At 40.2% G+C, this 19,689-nt stretch overlaps 1 protein-coding gene across 4 annotated transcripts in view; it reads left to right on the forward strand.

Annotated features, from left to right (window-relative positions):
* The window catches only part of HMGCR (3-hydroxy-3-methylglutaryl-CoA reductase), a 145,594-nt gene that overhangs the window by 88,579 nt on the left and 37,326 nt on the right, over positions 1-19,689 (forward strand). For all 4 annotated transcript variants that reach the window (XR_004537928.1, XM_033929298.1, XM_033929296.1 and 1 more), the window contains exons 12-15: positions 8,447-8,641; positions 9,734-9,892; positions 12,305-12,462; positions 18,503-18,608. Coding sequence is in view for 3 of the 4 variants with exons in the window: in XM_033929298.1 (XP_033785189.1) it covers positions 8,447-8,641; positions 9,734-9,892; positions 12,305-12,462; positions 18,503-18,608 (618 nt within the window). In the remaining variant the exon portion in view is untranslated. The remainder of the gene's footprint in view (positions 1-8,446; positions 8,642-9,733; positions 9,893-12,304; positions 12,463-18,502; positions 18,609-19,689) is intronic.

Genomic DNA, 19,689 nt, shown 5'->3' on the forward strand with positions numbered 1-19,689 from the left:
GCTGCGCGCTTGGGCGGCGGATGCTGCGTCCAAAGCTAAGCTTACTAAATTTCCCTTTCGGGGGTCGTTTTTATTTGGAGAGGACTTGGATAAGTTAATTCAGACTCTGTCGGACTCGAAAGTTCCCCGTTTGCCGGAGGACCGTGCCCGCCCGGCGTCTCGGGGGGGTGCGGCCCGGGGGCGTTTGCGGGAATTTCGCAAGTATCGCCCTGGGCGTGGGGCTGCTTCTTTCCAGTCTCCGGGGTTTTCCCGGGGTCGGTTCTTCCAGCGCATGCAGCCCTTTCGGGGGGCCCGTCGGGGGGCAGGGAACCCCTCCGCCGGTTCCCCCGCTTCCCGTCCTGCACAATGACGCCTTGCCGGCGCCCCCCTTGGTTCCGGTGGGGGCCCGGCTGCGCGACTTTTTTCCCAAATGGGCCGAGATCACGTCCGATCAGTGGGTCCTGGAGGTGGTGCGGGACGGTTATGCCCTGGAGTTCGCCCGCTCTCTGCCGGATTTTTTCCTCGCTTCTCCGTGTCAGACTCCGGGGAAGAAGCAGGCTTTTCGCCAGACCCTTCAGCGCTTGCTAGATCTCAGGGCAGTAGTTCCGGTGCCCCCCCCGGAGTGGGGCACGGGCAGGTACTCCATTTACTTTGTGGTGCCCAAGAAGGAGGGGACTTTTCGGCCCATCCTCGATTTGAAAGGGGTCAACAGGGCTCTCAAGGTTCCCTCTTTCCGTATGGAAACGCTGCGGTCGGTCATTCTGGCGGTTCAGCCGGGGGAGTTTCTCACTTCTCTCGATCTGACGGAGGCCTACTTGCATGTTCCTATTCGGACCTCTCATCAGCGTTTCCTGCGCTTTGCGATCTTGGGTCGGCACTATCAGTTCTGTGCGCTTCCCTTTGGGCTGGCCACGGCTCCCCGGACGTTCACCAAGGTGATGGTGGTCGTCGCGGCAGCCTTGCGGTCGGAGGGCATTCTGGTACACCCCTACCTGGACGACTGGTTAATTCGGGCCAAGTCGTTGCAGGAAAGCTACCGGGTTACGGCTCGGGTGGTGGAGTTTCTCCGGTCGCTGGGCTGGGTGGTCAACCTTTCCAAGAGTCGGTTGGTTCCGGCTCAGCGTCTGGAGTACCTCGGGGTGCTGTTCGACACCTCCTTGGGGAAGGTCTTCCTCCCAGAGGCCCGGGTGAGCAAATTGCAGTCTCAGATTCGCCTGCTTTTGGCGTCCCGGTGTCCTCGGGCGCGAGATTTCCTCCAGGTCCTGGGGTCGATGGCGGCGTCCCTGGACGTGGTGAGGTGGGCGCGGGCCCACATGCGTCCTCTTCAGTATGCTCTGCTCCGGAGGTGGTCTCCCCAGAGGCACGGGATGGATGTTCCGGTTCCCCTGCGAGGCTTGGCGCGCTGCAGTCTGCGTTGGTGGCTCCGGACCCCTCACCTAGTTCAGGGGGTGGGTCTGGATCTTCCGCAGTGGACGGTGCTCCTTACGGATGCGAGTCTCCTGGGTTGGGGGGCCCAGTGTCTGGGTCACTCTGCTCAGGGAACCTGGTCCACGGAGGAGGCCTCCTGGTCGATCAACGTGTTGGAGACCAGGGCGGTCCGGCTGGCGCTGTTGGCTTTCCACTCCCTTTTGTTGGGCAAGTCGGTCAGAGTCCTGTCGGACAATGCCACGGCAGTGGCTTATGTCAATCGTCAGGGGGGCACCAAGAGCACTCTGGTGGCGCAGGAGGCGGCTCGGCTCATGGTTTGGGCGGAGTCGCATCTTCTGGACCTCTCGGCCTCTCACATTGCCGGGGTAGAAAACGTTCAGGCGGACTTCCTCAGTCGTCACTTCTTGGATCCGGGAGAGTGGTGTCTCGGCGCCGAGGCGTTTCAGTTGCTAGTGCGTGCTTGGGGGCAGCCCCTGATGGATCTGATGGCTACAAGTGGCAACGCCAAAGTACCCCCGCTTCTTCAGTCGTCGCAGGGACGGTCTGGCCGAGGGTCTGGATGCTCTGGTCCAACCGTGGCCAACGGAGGGGCTGTTGTATGTGTTCCCTCCTTGGCCATTAGTAGGCAGAGTACTGCTTCGCATTGTTCGCCATCCGGGGCTGGTGGTCTTGGTGGCTCCGGATTGGCCTCGTCGTCCGTGGTATGCGGATCTGGTGAGGCATCTGGTGGCGGATCCTCTTCCTCTGCCTCTCGAGTGCGATCTTCTGACGCAGGGTCCCATTCCCATGTTCGACCCGTCTCCCTTTTGTCTTACGGCTTGGCTCTTGAAAGGGGCCGCCTGAGTAAGAAGGGATGTTCCGACAAGGTGATCTCTACACTTTTGGGGTCCCGGAGGCTTTCTACCTCTCGGGCTTATGTACGGGTTTGGCGTCTGTTTGAGGAATGGTGCCGAGCGCGGGGAGTGGTCTCCTTTCGCGCTTCTCTGCCTAACATTCTGGAGTTTTTGCAGGATGGCCTGGATAGGGGCCTGGCCTGGTCTTCTCTTCGGGTTCATCTGGCGGCCCTGTCGGCTTTTCGGGGGCTGGTGACAGGTCAGCGTTTGTCAGCCATTCCTGATGTGATTCGCTTTCTTAGGGCGGCCAAGTTGCTCAGGCCTCCCATAAGGCCCTCGATTCCCTCTTGGGATCTCAATCTGGTTCTCTCTGTTCTAGTGCGCCCTCCTTTCGAGCCGTTGGATGGCTGTTCGTTGAAGGACCTTACGCTGAAGTCGGTCTTTTTGGTGGCCATTACTTCCGCTAGACGGGTGTCGGAGCTACAGGCTTTCTCTTGTAGGGCTCCCTTCCTGGAGTTTTCAAAGGAGCGGGTTGTTTTGCGGCCTGTTCCTTCCTTTCTGCCGAAGGTAGTTTCTCCTTTTCATGTCAATCAATCGGTGGTCCTCCCGGTCTTGGGTAGTCGGGAGGGTTCTTCTGAGCAACGACAGCTGCGCAAGTTGGATGTCGGTCGGGTCCTCCATGCTTATGTGCAGCGGACCCGGGATTTTCGGAGCTCCGATCATCTCTTTGTGCTTCTGGCGGGTCCTCGTCGGGGGGCTGGCGCTTCTAAGGCTACTATTGCGCGCTGGATCAAGGAGACGATCGCTTCCGCTTATCTTCTGAGTCAGAAGCCGGTTCCGGAGTTTCTCAAGGCTCATTCCACTAGGGGTCAGGCGGCTTCTTGGGCTGAGTCGTCGCTCGTGCCTCCGGTGGATATTTGTAAGGCTGCGGTTTGGTCCTCCTTGCATTCATTTGTTCGGCATTATCGGGTAGATGTTCAGGCGCGTCGGGACGCGGTGTTCGGTGAGCGTGTTCTGGTATCGGCCCTTCGGGGGTCCCGCCCGTGAGAGGGACTGCTTTGGTACGTCCCAATCGTAAAGTTAACCTCTACTGGTCTGGAGAGTGCTAAAGAAGGAGAAATTAGGTTCTTACCTGCTAATTTACTTTCTTTTAGCTTCTCCAGACCAGTAGAGGTCCCCACCCTGTCTGTTGTTGTTGTTGTTGGGGCTGTTGCGCGGGCAGTTTTTGGTTTTTGCTGCGGGTTCTAGTATTTTTCTAGGGCCGGGGAGAATTGAAGAACAGCGGCTGTGGCTCGGCTGGCTTAGCTGGCGAGCTGTGGGGACCTTCTTCCTTCGGGAATTTCTCCTCTGCATTTTCCAACAGCATTTTTTGGGTATGTTATTTGTTACTCCTTTCGGAGTATTGTTTTTTCTCTCTGTTGTTTCCAGTTCTTGGTTCTGCTTGGCTATTCGGCAGACTGAGGGAAATAGAGAGGAGGGGCTAGGATATACTGTCCCAAAGTTTTGTTTTCAGTCTCCACCTGCTGGTCATGATTAGATATATACCCAATCGTAAAGTTAACCTCTACTGGTCTGGAGAAGCTAAAAGAAAGTAAATTAGCAGGTAAGAACCTAATTTCTCCTTAGTGATGCAGTGTTGAAACTGTCCTCACTGCAGACCTGCATGAACATTCACTATGGAATTTGCTGCAGTTATTTTATAGGAGTCACAAAAAAAAAAGGGGGGGGGCAAAGCCAAACCCACTTGAAAAGGGAAAATCCAAACACCGCTTGGTGAGAAAAAAATACCCAGAATCTGGAATGACTCAAGATAAATTTATTAATATAGTTCAGTTAAAGTTTTTTATTGAATTTTTTTTCCATTTAACAACAAGTGTCATAAATTTTCATACAATTATCTTAACAATACACTTGATATTTTTATAATATATTTTATATATAACATTTCTTGTCTTATTTTTCTTATGGTTTTATATATCATATAATTGTAATTATTTTTCTTATAAAGTTATACAATATATATATTGTAATGATTTTATCAATTATTATTTAAATATGAACCTTTTCCCCCTCCCTTTATTACGTTATTTTCATGTAAGAATATCATCTATTATAATATTTTATTTATAATGTATGATAAAGAGAATAATTCCCTCCCCTTAACCCCTCCCCCCCTCCTTCTTTATACTATTTTCTTATCATGGGAAAATGAAATTCAAATATTGCAATAGTCTGTTAATGGTCCCCAAATCTTCTTGAACTTATTCATATATCCTTTTTGTGTTGCAAATGCATGTTCCATCTTATATATATATGGCAAACTGAGTTCCACCAGAAATTATAGTTCAATCTGTCCCAATTTTTCCAATTATGTGTAATTTGCTGTATTGCTATTCCAGTCATTATAAATAAAAGTTTGTTGTTATTTGATGAGATTTGACTATGGGCTCTCATTGTAGTACCAAATAGAATTGTATCATATGTCAAGGCTACTGGATTTTCTAACATCCTATTTATTTGGGGCTAAATTGATTTCCAAAATGTTAATATGAACGGACAATAGAATAAAAGATGATCTAATGTCCCTGCTTCTAGATGACAATGCCAGCATAAGAACATATAAGAACATAAGCAGTGCCTCTGCTGGGTCAGACCAGAGGTCCATCGTGCCCAGCAGTCCGCTCTCGCGGCGGCCCAACAGGTCCAGTACCTGTGCAGTAATCCTCTATCTATACCCCTCTATCCCCTTTTCCAGTAGGTAATTGTCTAATCCTTTCTTAAACCCCATTACTGTACTCTGCCCTATCACGTCCTCTGGAAGCGCATTCCAGGTGTCCACCACACGTTGGGTAAAGAAGAACTTCCTAGGGTATTCCTAAGGGTATTGCGACCAGCATCTATTAGACTTAGAGCTATCAATTCTATGTAAACGTGTAGGGGTCCATAGAGCTCTATGTAAAATAAAAAACCAAGTTTGCCTCATAGATGCTGACATTGTACATCTTATCCTCCAAGACCAAAGTCGTGGCCATTGAGATGCATTAATTTGATGCTTAATCTCAATGCTCCAAATATCTCTAAGACCATTTTTTTTTTTATGTATAAATCCAGATATTAATTTATACCACATTGCGGCCTGGTGTCCCATGGAATCTATCTGAAAACATAAGAATTCCATACTATGATAATTATTAAGATTTTTCCATTCAGAGAACCCTGTCTGAATGGCCTGCTTCAATTGCAACCATCTGAAATATTGTGATTTATTTAAACCAAATTTATTTTGCAATTGTGAAAACTCAAGCAGTTTACCTTTATTTATTACATCTTCTAAAATACGAATTCCAGCCATCATCCAATGTTTCCAGATAATTTTAAAACCGCCAACTTTGATCTTTGGGTTAAGCCATATTGTTTGAGTCGTTGATTTAGTTATTGGAATAGGAGTTAGATTACTTATATATCTTATAGTTTTCCAAGTATCCATTAATATTTTATGATCTTTATATAACCTTGGCATTTGAATACTTATCACATGACTCAGACGTAAAGGAAACATTAATCTCCATTCTAACCAGAACCAATCTGGTATATGTTCAATGGGTTCTGGGAGGATCCAATACATACCATGACGCATAATATAGGCTTGATGGTACCTATAAAAATTTGGAAAATTTACCCCTCCCTCCTCAATTGGTCTTTGTAAAGATACTAGAGCAATTCTGGGGTTTTTTCCAAGCCAAATAAATTTTGTTAATATTTTATCCAATTTTTTGTAAAAAGACCCCTGGAAAAAAATTGGTATCATACCCATTTGATAACAAACTATTGGTAAAATCATCACTTTTACAGTTTGCACTCTCCCCCACCAAGATATGCACAAAGGATTCCATTGCTCACACATTTCTGACACTTTTTGTAATAAATTTTTTTCATTGATTATCATAGTTTCTTCTATAGTTTTTGTAATCCAAATTCCTAAGTATTTTAATCCTTCCTCTTTCCAAATAAAAGAAAATGAGTCAAATAAACTTTTTGTACAATGTACGTTGAGTAGAAGTACTTCTGATTTATTCCAGTTTATTTTATATCCTGAAAATTTTCCAAATCTTTCAATCAGTTCGAGTAGCTTTGGAATGGTTGTTTCCGGATTTCTCAAATAAAGTAATATATCATCCGCATATGCTGATAATTTATATTCTCTATCTGAATGTGGAATACCCTGTATCTCCCTTATCTGTTCTATAGCTAATAACAAGGGTTCTAAAACGATATCAAAAAGCAAAAGAGATAGTGGGCATCCTTGTCTAACCCCTCTTTGTAGAATAAATTTTTCTGAAAAATCATTATTAATATATAATCTAGCAACAGGGGAGTTATACAATGCCTTTATTATTTGTATAAAACCGGATCCTATACCAAACCATTCCATTGTCTGAAACATGAAGGACCATTCCACTCTATCAAAAGCTTTTTCCGCATCTAATGAAATAGAGAATGCTGGGTCATTGATGGATTTTGTCAAATATAACATGTGATGTGCCAATCTAGTATTATGAGACGAATGTCTTTGAGCAACAAAACCTGTTTGATGCATATCAATAATGAAAGGGAGAGCTTTAGCCAATCTTAATGCTATTGCCTTAGTTAAAATTTTTCCATCCACATTTATTAAAGAAATAGGTCTATAGTTTGATACCAAAGTAGGATCTTTATTTGGCTTAGGTAAAACTATAGTTATTGATTCAGCCATAGTACCTGTAATACAACCTTTATTTAGTTGTTTCTGATATAATTTTAATAAATAGGGCATTATGATGTTTTGGAATGATTTATAAAACTCTACTGTATAACCATCTCCACCTGGAGCGGATCCAACTCTGAGGGACTTCAATGCTGTACCTAACTCTTTTAAGGATATTGGTTCTTCTAAACTTCGTTTTATATGTTCAGGAATCTTTGGTCCATTTATTAACTTTAAAAATTCTATACCATCTTTTTCCTTTTCTGAATAGGGCTCGGAAGAATACAAATCTTTATAGAATTTTAAAAATTGTTTTATTATGGGATTAGTTTGAGATAACATTTCTTTATTTTCATTTTGAATTGCAATTATTTTTGTTTTTTTCCTTTTTGCTTTGAGATAATTTGCAAGCAATCTTCCCGCCTTATTCAAATTTCCATAATACAGAGCTTGTTGTACAAATAAATCTTTTCTAATGATTTTTGAAGATAAATTTATTAATATAGTTCAAATAAAAACTCCAAATAGACCCTTGCTATTTTATATCACCTTTATACATTTGGAGTTTTTATTTGAACTATATTAATAAATTTATCTTGAGTCATTCCAGATTCTGGTTGTTTTTTTCCCCACCAAGTTGTGTTTGTAGTTATTTATAGCCCAGAATAATCAAAATATAAATTGTTTAAAAATAAAGTGCTCAGACCCTTAACCAAACTGTTCAGTGTAATCACCAAATTGTGGCAGCCTGGTCTAGGCCAGTCCTGGTGAAAAGTTGCCATGATAAGCGTCCCTTCCTGATGAAGCGTATGAAACTTGAGTCGGGGAGCCATCTCCATAAACAGTGTTAAGCTTTTTCAAGCACTAATACTCTGCACTAGCACTTTTGCACTGTAGCTGCCTATAGCCTGTAGCTGCAAGCTGCCCGCCACAGAACTTAAGTGAATTTTGTTACTCTTGTAATCATGTTAAGTTCTTGGATACTCATGGAGGTGTAAGGGACTGTAAAGGCAATGATGGTCCCTATGGCAACCACAGTTTAGTTAAGGGTCTGAGCACTTTACTTTTTAAATAATTTATATTTTGATTACTCCGTGATTATTTTGGACTGTATTATTTAAATTCACAGAACATATTGTATATGGACACTTGCTTTATGTGGGTTGCTTTTCATGGAAAGTGCACATAAAGTTGAAAATAAAATGTCCTTTCCCAATTTAAAAACACAGCTGGGATTGCTGCATTTTTTTAAGGTAGCTAAAATATGCACTTTATTCCACAGAGCACATTATTTCTAGACATGTTGAAGGAGCACAGTGGGTAAATTTTTATTTCAGCCATGCATATGACTTTCACAGTTGCCCTTGTTGGAGAACATAATAGTGCTGCTTTTGAAATAAAACATTAACCAGTATAAACCAGAGAGATGAAACCCCATAGCTCTCTTTCTCTGCTTTGCCAGATGGGTGCCAGGTTCCTCAGCGATGCAGAGGTCGTTAACTTAGTGAATGCTAAGCACATCCTCGCATATAAACTGGAAAGTGCATTAGAAGCTCCTGAACGTGGTGTGTCCATTCGAAGACAGATGTTAGCCAAAAAACTATCTCAACCTACAGCGCTTCAGCAACTGCCTTACAAGCATTATGACTACTCAATGGTGAGTTATGAATGGTTTGTTTCTGATTGTTTACACTTTATTCTCCCAGCACTGTTTCTGAAGAGTAATAATATGTTTGTATTTTTAAAATGTTCCACCGTCCAGTTCATATTACTAAAGACCCATTGGTTGATTTTTCTCCTGGTTTATACTGTACATTCAGACCCTGATGCTCAAAAGCTTTCTGTGCTGACAAGACTCATTAAAGCAGTCTTACTGACATGGAAGCTCTCCTCCCAGTGCTCAAAAGGCTTCTCCGGAACTGTTACCGATTCTCGTAGCAGCCACCGAGAACTCTATGCAAATGCATTACAAGGAGCTCATTACAGGGGAAATTTTCTGGTAGCTCTGGAGCTGCCAGTAGCTGTTGCACGTGTGTTTTGCATATGCACATCAGCTGTGCCACCCCCCCCCCCAAAAAAAAAAAGCCTTCAGCCATCGTTCTCCCCCCTCTGCTCCCCCTCCTGTCTGCAGCTGCTGCCGCTCTCAGCTGATCATGGCTCCGAAACTGCCATCAGCTGGGCAGAGGGGGAGAACAGTAGCTGCAGGCAAGAAGAGGAGCTGTGCCTAGCAATTTGCTCTTTTGAGCAGACACCAGGCACAGTCCCTCCCTCTTTTACCGAGTTACTCTGCACAAATAGCGTGCATATGATTTGCATGTTATTTGTGTGAGCAAAGCCCAGTAAAAATAAATTGCTCCCAATCTGGTATTTTTTTACCGGGTTTACAGAGTTTTGTGCATCTGGCTCTCAGTATTGCTTTAAAACACCAGTCGTCATGTTTAATGTTTTACCCATAGACTCGTGCTGAATGTCCAGGTAATAACTTAGAGAGGCCAGTTTATCTGGGTGCTGCCAGTGTTTAGGATCGATACCCAGGTAACTATCTGGGCAAGTTAGTTAGGACAGCAATTTTTGTTGTTTGGATAGCGTCCAGGTACTGATGCCGAATGTCAGTGGTACCCAGATAACTTCTGTCTCCAAATCCTGATAGTGCTAGGGTGGTCAAGATCTTCAGTGGCGTTACCTGAATAAGTACTGCTAGTGTTACCTTGTCTATACTGTCTTATACCTGTTACGTTGGCCTTTTTAGGTGATGGGAGCATGTTGTGAGAATGTGATTGGCTATATGCCCATTCCAGTTGGTATAGCTGGACCGCTTCTTTTGGATAACAGAGAATTCCAAGTGCCCCTGGCAACAACAGAAGGCTGTCTGGTGGCTAGCACAAACCGAGGCTGCAGGGCAATATTTGTAAGTATTTTTCAGTCTATAAAACATAATCAGTCTGACTTTTTAGAAAGTTCTGAAACTTTCATCGCAGTTCACAAAAAAAAAAAAATTGTAGAGCTAGATTTCAGTGAATATGTAGAGGATAATTTTTATGTCACCTATTTTTAGCCTTTTTATAAAGACACTTAGGAGCCTATATGTCTTTTATAAATACAAGTGTAAATCCTGCAGAAATAGTGCCTAGACTGAGGTCACTGCTTGGGAACAACAGAAAATGTTGTCTGATTCACATTTCCTCTAAAATCGTATACAATTATGTGCCTGTGTACCATGTGTATTTTATAAGAAGCCTTCTATGTATGTATACAGGAATGAATGCAAAAACCCTTTATAAAATTACCTCGTTTGTGTGTGTGTGTGGCACTCTGTTGCTTCCCATTTGCTCAGAATGCCAGTATGTGGTGACATTTAAATGTCTCTAACAATCAGAGCAGACCAAGTGATGGAACACACGAATTGGGCCTAGCTGGTGATCTTGGAGGTTAATTAAAGCTGTTCTGATTAGCATATTTACCATTTGGCTGAATACAAATAATGGGCAGTGAACTTTATCAAATCCAAAGACAGATGATTTTTTGTATGTTTTTTTTTTTTTTTAATATCTTTATTCATTTTTAAATCAAATAGCCAATGCACAAAAATATATCATAAATAATTCCAATATAGCACTGTAATCTCTAACACATAAAATCTAATAGTATAAAAAATCCCCACCCACCCTTCATCAATTTCCCAACAAGCATACATTATACTATATTATACAATTTATCATAACATAACTTTTTTAATTTCATTCCAAATCCACCCACCCCACTTGAGTGTGCTAAATAATCTAAAAAAGAGTAAGGAAAAGAAAAGAGTTTGTCTATTCATCACAATACTTTTCCAATGGCCCCCCATATCTTTACAAAATTATTATAGTTCCCTTTTTGTAACGCTATTGCTCTTTTTGTATGTTTTTTAATATTGGTTGCTATTAAAGTGTGGTTCGTTTGAAGACCAGGCGCACTCTGCTTCTGTCTTTGGATTTGTTGCTGTTTATGCAGATCTGACACTCTCTGCTGCTTGATCCAGTGAACTTTAACACACCAGCTAATGAAAGGAGCAATGTGAAATCAGAGACCAGGTGTTTATTTCAGTAGGACTTAGTACAGTAGAGCCCTGGATTATTCGTATTCAACTTTAAATCGCTATTCTGCCCAAATGTGAATAATGTATTCGGGGCACTATTCAGGACCGAATCGAATGTGATATTCAGTACAGCCCTAGTTTACTCATAATTGCTATTTAATGAAATTAAACTTACAAGTATTAGCTGAATCCCAGTTTTTAAGCACTAGCTGTATTTAGATGTTTATTTAGTAACATGATGTCTTATTTCCATTGACTTTTGAGTCTATATTTTGTTGCCCTCTTGGGTGCTTTCTACTAATATAGCGCTTAGCTCTGGAAAGAAAGGCTGCAGCCACTGATTAGGTGGCAAAACAAATGCTGATAGTCACCCTGGAGTTTGTGCCTTACATATGTGAGGTTTCTGTAGTATATGACCTGTGGAAGAAAGCAGGGAAAATAAACTGACCCCCCCCCCCTTTTTTTATGAAGCTGTGCTGTCAAGCAGCACATGCTAAAAGATTGGATCACATATGAAATAGACAGGATTTTTTAATCTTTTCTTAGGATAGCCCAAAATAGTCACTTCTTATATAATTATCCTAAGGATTTCAAATTTCTTCATTCAACTAACAGACCTTGGCGGTGCTGCTGCTGTGTGTACACAGTTTAAACACACAGACTATTACTACCAGAATCGTCATTGGTCAAGGGTAAATATACCCTTGATCAGTGACGATTCTGGTGCTAATAGCCTGTGTGTTTAAACAGTGTACACACAGCAGTAGCACCGCCAAGGTCTGTTAGTTGAATGAAGAAATTTGACATAGATGAAAGGTAGGCGCCAGAAATGTAGGCCAGGGTTTTAAAAGTCTACATTTCATGAGAATCATGTTTACAGAGGCACCTAAGGCCACTTTTAGCATTAACTAGGTCCATAGTGGATTTGGGGGCATCTATAATTGGGAGAACGGCACCAGTTTTGCATGTGCCCTTAGGTGCCTTCATTTTTTTTAACGGCATTTTGTTTTTTAATCTGTGCAGTCAATTACTGTGCCAATTTGAACCAAATAAATTAGGTGGCGTTAGGGCACCTGATGCTGCCTAATTTACGGTGCCTTTATTAGAATCTGGCCCTGAATGCTTAATGAAAGCCAGCTGAGAAACTCGGAACAAGACAGCACAGGTTTGAAAAATGAGCCTGGTAGAAATTGCATCTGAAAATATTTCTATTTACTAAAAGGCATCTTTGTTTCCCATTAGCTTGGTGGCGGAGTAAGGAGCCGTGTCCTAGCAGATGGAATGACTCGTGGACCTGTTGTGAGGTTGCCCACTGCTTGTCATGCTGCAGAAGTGAAGGCATGGCTGGAAAGCCCAGAGGGTTTCAAAGTCATTAAAGAGGCATTTGATAGCACCAGCAGGTGGGTGTTTCATTAACAAGGCACAGACATATTTTTATTGCTCCTTTTTTCCTGATTTTATGATATAATTGAAAATTTGAAGGTGGCAACTTAGCTTAAGCTTCAGTGAAATGTTATTTAGCTTATTTGTAATACTGTCCTAAAGAAGTGACTAATCTAATCTATTTAATCTATAAATATGAGAAAATGAATGCTGATTTGTCAGGGAACACAAAAAATTTCAAATTAATATGGGGTCCATTGATGTCTTTTATAGAATTATTATAGTTTGTTTTATTGATGTATTATTTGCATATCCAGGGAAAGGGGAAGGTGGGAATATAGGTTTGAAATGAATTCTTATCTTTCCTGAGGGTTTGGGAGGGGGTATGTTTGGGGTTCTGATAACAGTTTCTGAATGTTTATAAATGTTCAATATATGACGTATTTGTTATAAATCCTGAGAACCAATGGATAATTTGATTGATAATATGGGGTAGGGGGGAGGGATAACACCTGTTACGGTAAGTAACTGTGCTTAAGGGCTCCTTTTATCAAGGTGCGATAGGCGGTTAACGCGCGGAATACCGCCTGCCGTGCTAGTCGCTAACGCCTCCATTGACGAGGCGTTAGGTTTTTGGTTTGCCGCAGGGGTTAGCGCATGATGAAATGTCCAACGCGCTAACCCCCGTAGCGCACTTTGATAAAAGGAGCCCTAAGTGTTGTTTAATGTGTAAAATGTCAACTTTACTGTTTTCACTTATTGAAAGTGTCAAAATGAATAAAGAATTAAAAAAAAAAAAAGTGACTATATATATATATTTTTTTTAAATTCTTTATTCATTTTTAAAACTTCAATTGTGCACAAAATATGATGCGTTTACATAAAATATTAACATTACAGCACAATAAACTTAATAGAATAAAGACAAGATTTATTTTCCCCCACCCACTTTCCAATTAACAAACACCTCAAAAAAATATCTGTAAACAACCTATCTATACGTCTTAACCTTTGGCAAAACATACCCCCCTCCCCGGATGTGCATGTTTTCCTCATTTATATAAATAAATCAGTCCTTACATAAATTTTTTATAATAACCCTTCTGAATGGCCATAAACTTTTCCATTTTAAAGACATAACAAAAGGATTCCCACCAGAATGAATAATTTAATCTATCCCAATTTTTCCAATTCTTTAAAATAAGCTGCATGGCAACCCTCGTCATTATAAACAAAAGGTTGTTATTTTTTGCTGAAATTTGACTTTTTACCCTCATAAATGTTCCAAATAAAATGGTATCATATGATAGCGCCACTGGATTTTCTAATAAATTATTAACTTGATCCCAAATAGATCTCCAGAATTTTAGTATCAAGGGACAATAGTATAGTAAATGATCTAACGTGCCAGTTTCCAGATGAGAATGCCAGCATCTATTAGACTTGGAACTATACTCTATGCAAACGAACTGGGGTCCAAAATTCTCTATGTAATAAGAAAAACCATGTTTGTCTCATAGATGCAAACATTGTACATCTCATCCTCCAAGACCAAATTCGTGGCCTTTGAAATGCAGTAATTTGCTGCTTTATCTCAATGCTCCAAATGTCACGCAGACCATTTTTGGTTTCTTATTCAAAAATCTAGATATTAATTTATACCACTGAGCGACCTGGTGAGATCGACAGCTGTCTATGCCTACCCCGAGATAGAAACCTCACACTCTATATACTGGTATCAATCAATAAGTATATTTATTAACAAATCAGTAACAGCTTACAAGAATAAATCATTCAGCATATAGAGTAACAGAATGTGATCTTCAGGCCTGAGGATCCTCTGATGTCTGTTCTACCTACTTCCTCTTACATGCCTGTTTTTATACATTTCTTGGTGGCCAGCACCACGTTGGTCTAAATCACATGATAAATCTTTATTGGTTATTTCTTACATGTCATTACATTTGTTAATTCATTAATTGGTTTATAATATTTGTGTCATGCTATACGTATGTCCAGTTTACCAGAAAGCCTATCCTTTTCCCGCATATGTCCTTTTAATCCTACCATATCAGCAATTCCAAGCCCTGCCTTTATCACAAGATACTCTTGCTAAATAATTTTCTTTAGAATTCTATTCTTGACCAGGAGATGTGTTCATCTTTTTATGATATCATAACAGATGTGATGCCTGTTGTCAGGCAGAAGAACTGGATCTTTGCTTGTTTTTTGTTAGTCATAAGTTTCACTTCTCCTAGCTCATGACAGCTGATAAGTGTAGTCAGAATGTCTCATAAATCATTTTTTTAGACTTTTAATACACTAATTTATTATAGTAGGAGAGGAGAGAGGGAATTTTTCCATTGTGATGTCTGTTTCTTCACCTTTAGCTGTATCTAGATGATCTAGTATTAAATTGGCAAAATACTACCCAAGCATTAAAAGGACAAATTAGCCCCAACCCAAATAAAAAATATCACATTAAGAAAAAAAACCAATCCGTGGTTTAATGCAGAGTTAGTCATGATAAAAAAACAACTTCGTTCTTTGGAAAGAATATGGAGGAAAAACAAAAATCCATACAACTTAGAAAAATTTAAAGAACAAGCAACATATTACAAAGAAAGAACAATCCAAGCAAAATCATCTTATTATTCTAAAAAAATTATACAATCTAAAAATACATCTACACTATATAACATTTTAAAATCCATCAATCACCAATCCAAAAATCTACCTCATGAATCTAAATCTCTTCCAACAGCTCAAGATTTAGCTGATTGCTTTGTTGAGAAAGTTCAAAATATATGGAAACATTTCACAACTAATCAACACATTACTTCTGCCTTAGAACTTGATAAGTTATCATTATTATCCTCAAAATGTTCTCATTTCAATCCACTTAGTCTCAATGATTTAGAGCTGGTTATTAAATCAGTAAACCTCAAAGGGTCTTATATGGAATCTATTCCACCTACCGTTATTAAAAAATATTTCCCTATTTTTGGTCCTTATATACACACACTAATTAATATTAGCTTACAACAAGGCAATGTTCCTACAGTCTGGAAAAAATCGATCATACGACCAGTCCTTAAGGATCTAAAAATTGGCCCTGACATTAAATCTAACTATAGACCAATAGCCAATATTCCATATCTGGCAAAAATAACGGAAAAAATTGTATACAATCAACTATTAGAATACATAGAAAAAACTAACATACTACATCCAAATCAAACAGGATTCAGACAAAATCACTCTACTGAATATTCTTTGATAGGATTGACCTCAACAATTTTGTACCACTTAGATCACCATTCTTCGGTTGTCTTGATCTCATTAGACTTATCATCTGCCTTCGATACCATCGACCATACTCTTTTAATTCATAGGCTTCAGTCCATTGGCATAACTGACCAAGTTTTAAACTGGTTCAAATCTTATTTTCATAAACGTTCATCAAATGTCATTTTTAATAATACCACCTCCAATAGTTTTTCAGCACCGTATGGAATACCACAAGGATCAATACTCTCTCCAATATTATTTAACATTTTTCTTGCTCCACTTTTGACCTTATGTCAATCTATCGGATTTTCTGTATACGCCTACGCTGACGATATTCAGTTATTACACCCAATTGACCCTGACAGCTCACAAGATATAACAATAATAAACGAGAAATTGGATCAAATTCACCATTGGTTAGATGTTAATAAGCTATCTTTAAATATTCTTAAAACCAAGGTTATGCTTTTTCCTTGGAAAGACTGTAGCAAACCGATTATTCCGATTTCTATTAATCATACTCCTCTGCTGATTCACCAAAATATTAAGATCTTGGGTATAACATTCGACACTAATTTATCATACCACGATCATATAAGCAATGTGGTTAAATCTACCTTTTTTATATTACGCCAAATTCGATCTGTTGCAAAATTCTTATGCGAAAAATCTTTAAATATCCTAATACATTCCCTAATCATTTCCAAATTAGATTATTGCAATGCTTTGTTCATGGGCATATCCCAAAAAGAAATTAGACGCCTTCAAATCATACAGAACGCTTCCATAAAAATAATTCATAAAGCAAAGAAATTCGACCACGTCACTCCTTTACTTAAAGAATCCCACTGGCTTCCCGTGGCACATCGTATTCTATATAAAATTTGTTTGCTTACGTTCAAATCAATAATGTCCCAAACCCCAGCTTTTATTTTTAGAGTTCTAATTCCCTATATAACTACAAGAACACTTAGATCTCAGGACCAACATCTATTGGCTATTCCTTCATTGAAAGTTATAAACACTAGACGGCTTACTATTTTTTCAGTGACCGCCCCACAATCTTGGAATAATCTTCCTATTTATATAAGAGAAGAAAAGAACTTAGTTAATTTCAAGACTAAGCTTAAAAGTTTCTTATTCAATGATGCTTTTAGTTAATATTCAATGATGTTTTTAGTTAATAAATAACTTTATAATCCTTCTTAATCTTTTATTTTCTTATTTGTGCTTTTATTCCCTCCCTATTGTTGTAATCCTGAAATATAAAATTTGATACTGAATGTAACCCTTTAAATATAGTTTTCCTAATGTTTCATGATTGTAAGTTTTTGTAATTATGTAATTTTATTTGTCTATGTAATAACTACCCCAAGTTTTTATTCATTCATTATTGTTTGTGTATCGCCTAGAATGTAGAATAGGCGATTAATCAAATTACATAATAAACTTGATAAAACTTGATAAACTTGATCTAAAGGACTTACTGTGCTTCACCTGTATCATACAAGGACTTAGTGTATTCTTCTTCATACAAGAGCTTACCGCATTTTCCTCTTCCTCTCACTGGTGACCCAGGAAGTCCACCTGAAAACATAAGACCGGCAAGCTGTTTTGAACCTTCAAATTTTTCCATTCAGGGAACCCTTCCTGAATGGCCTGCTTCAACAGCAACCATCTATAATTTTGTGATTTATTAAGGCTAAATTTGTGTTGCAATTGTGAAAAATCAAGAAGCTTACCATCAGAAATAACATCATCCAAAGTGACTTTATTTCTAAGAAGTTAATATCAAATGTACTTATGAGAGAAACGTGAGCATAGTAATCTTTTTAAATGCATTGTTACTTAGTTATGCCTGAACTACTTATTTTTAAAGAGATTTTTCAGTAGATATTGTTAATCAGCAAATCCTATTTATCAGAACAAAAAGCATAATCCCATTTTAAACTGACACTCTCTTTGCACTAAATTTGGTCTTCATCCTTGTCCTACCACCACTTTCATGCACACAGCTATTCACAGCAGAAGAAGGATAGTCAATTAGCTGTTGCTTTTAGCTTGGCTGACTTAAACCCTTTCCCAACTTCCCTCAGCCTGCATGCCATCTCCCCAGAGTCTGTACTCAGCCAGTCAGCAAATTGTAGCTCCTGCAGTACAGCACTACCACCAAACTACAGGCTGCAGTAATCCAGAGAAGATATAAGATCAAGTAACTAAAGATTTCTGTCCATGTTTAGCCAGCAGGAACCATAATCTTGGTTGTAAAAAAAACAAAAAAAAATCCCGTCTCGGCTATGTCTAAAACATTTGTGGGCACTCCCTTGTGAACTGCAGGCCCTCCAGCAAACTGTCATACGCTCATCTGCTAATGCTAAGACAACTTTGGTAGGAAAAGGAACTTGTTTTGCACATATTTCTAGTAAAACATTTTGTGGGAAGTAAACAAAAATCTTATAATTTAGAATATAGTCATTTCTGATAGAGAATGACACGGGGACAAATTTTGTCCCTGCCCCATACCTGTAAGCTCTGCCTTAAGTGCACAGCATCAAACAGTTATGATTTTAAAGTTTTTGAGGCTTATGCAGATGAGGACAGAGTTTGCAGGAATGGGGCAGGGACATGAAAATAACTCACCAGGACGGGAAAATGAGTTCCTGCGGGTCTGGGGAAAATTTGTCCCAGTGTCATTCTCTAATTTCTGGTAAAGGAAGAGCAGAAGGAGAAACGCACAATGTATTATTCATTTTTTCTGTCTTGCAGATTTGCTCGTCTTGGGAGACTTCAGGTCAGTTTGGCTGGTCGCAACCTATATATCCGTTTCCAGTCACAGACTGGGGATGCCATGGGAATGAACATGATATCAAAGGTAAACAATTTTGTTCTTGCACAATTCAACCTTTCTAACCTGGACCGAACTTAAAAGGCAATACAATAAATTCTATGGGTCAATGAATCCCTACCCCAAAAAACTTAAGTCAAAGTGGATACCTGAAGCAGCTCCAGTTCTTAGCAACACCTCTTGTGAGACAGGAAACAAAAAGTGGTCATAGAGATTTCACAAGAGAAAATTCCACAGTAAATTAATAAATCACATGCCAGGTGAACTAAACTACAATGTGATTAATTCAAAGCATAAAATAACTTTGCTGCATTATTTACAAATTTAAGTGGCTGTTTATTTTTTTGTAAATTCTTTATTCATTTTTAAACTTTCATCAAGTGTACAAAAATTCATAATAAACACAATTAATTTGAGCACTTGAACATCTTATCATTATAACTTATAAGTACAAATGTAACCCTCCCCCCACCTTCCCTCAAAGCCCCTTAATCATTATAAGATCATATACTTGAAACCCTCCCCCCACCCCCTACTAAATTGTGTATAATTAATAGAAAAATGGCATTCAATCATGACAAAAAGATGTTAATGGCTCCCATTTTTAATAAAATTTTTATAATTTCCATTATCCCAGGACAAGCAGGCATGATATTCTCACATGTGGGTGGGTGACGTCATCTACGGAGCCCCGATGCGGAAGCATTTTCAGGCAAACTTGATTGAAGATTTAAGTTTGCTCTGCTGCTCCACGCATGCGTGCCTTCCTGCTCCACTAGGGGGCGCATCCCCTCGTGGTCTCCAGTTCAAAATTTTCCGCTGAGCCTAGAAGTCGTGTTTTTCAGGCTCTGCCCCAACTGCCTTCTAGCACCGCGATTTTTTCTTGTTTTTTCTCGATTAAGTTGCTGTGCACAAATTTTTTACTTTTCAACTTGATTCCTGCTTCGTTTTTGACCGACCCGGAGGCTTCCGGGTCCCCGTGGCCGCGTAGCTACTCGAGCCGCGGCCACTTTCGATTCTATGTCCCGGCCTTTGACCGGCTTTAAAAAGTGCACCCGGTGTGAGCGGCTTCTTTCCATCACAGACCCGCATCGCCGGTGCATCCTCT

This window comes from Geotrypetes seraphini, chromosome 1 (genome assembly GCF_902459505.1).
Source record: "Geotrypetes seraphini chromosome 1, aGeoSer1.1, whole genome shotgun sequence".
Lineage (NCBI taxonomy): Eukaryota > Metazoa > Chordata > Amphibia > Gymnophiona > Dermophiidae > Geotrypetes > Geotrypetes seraphini.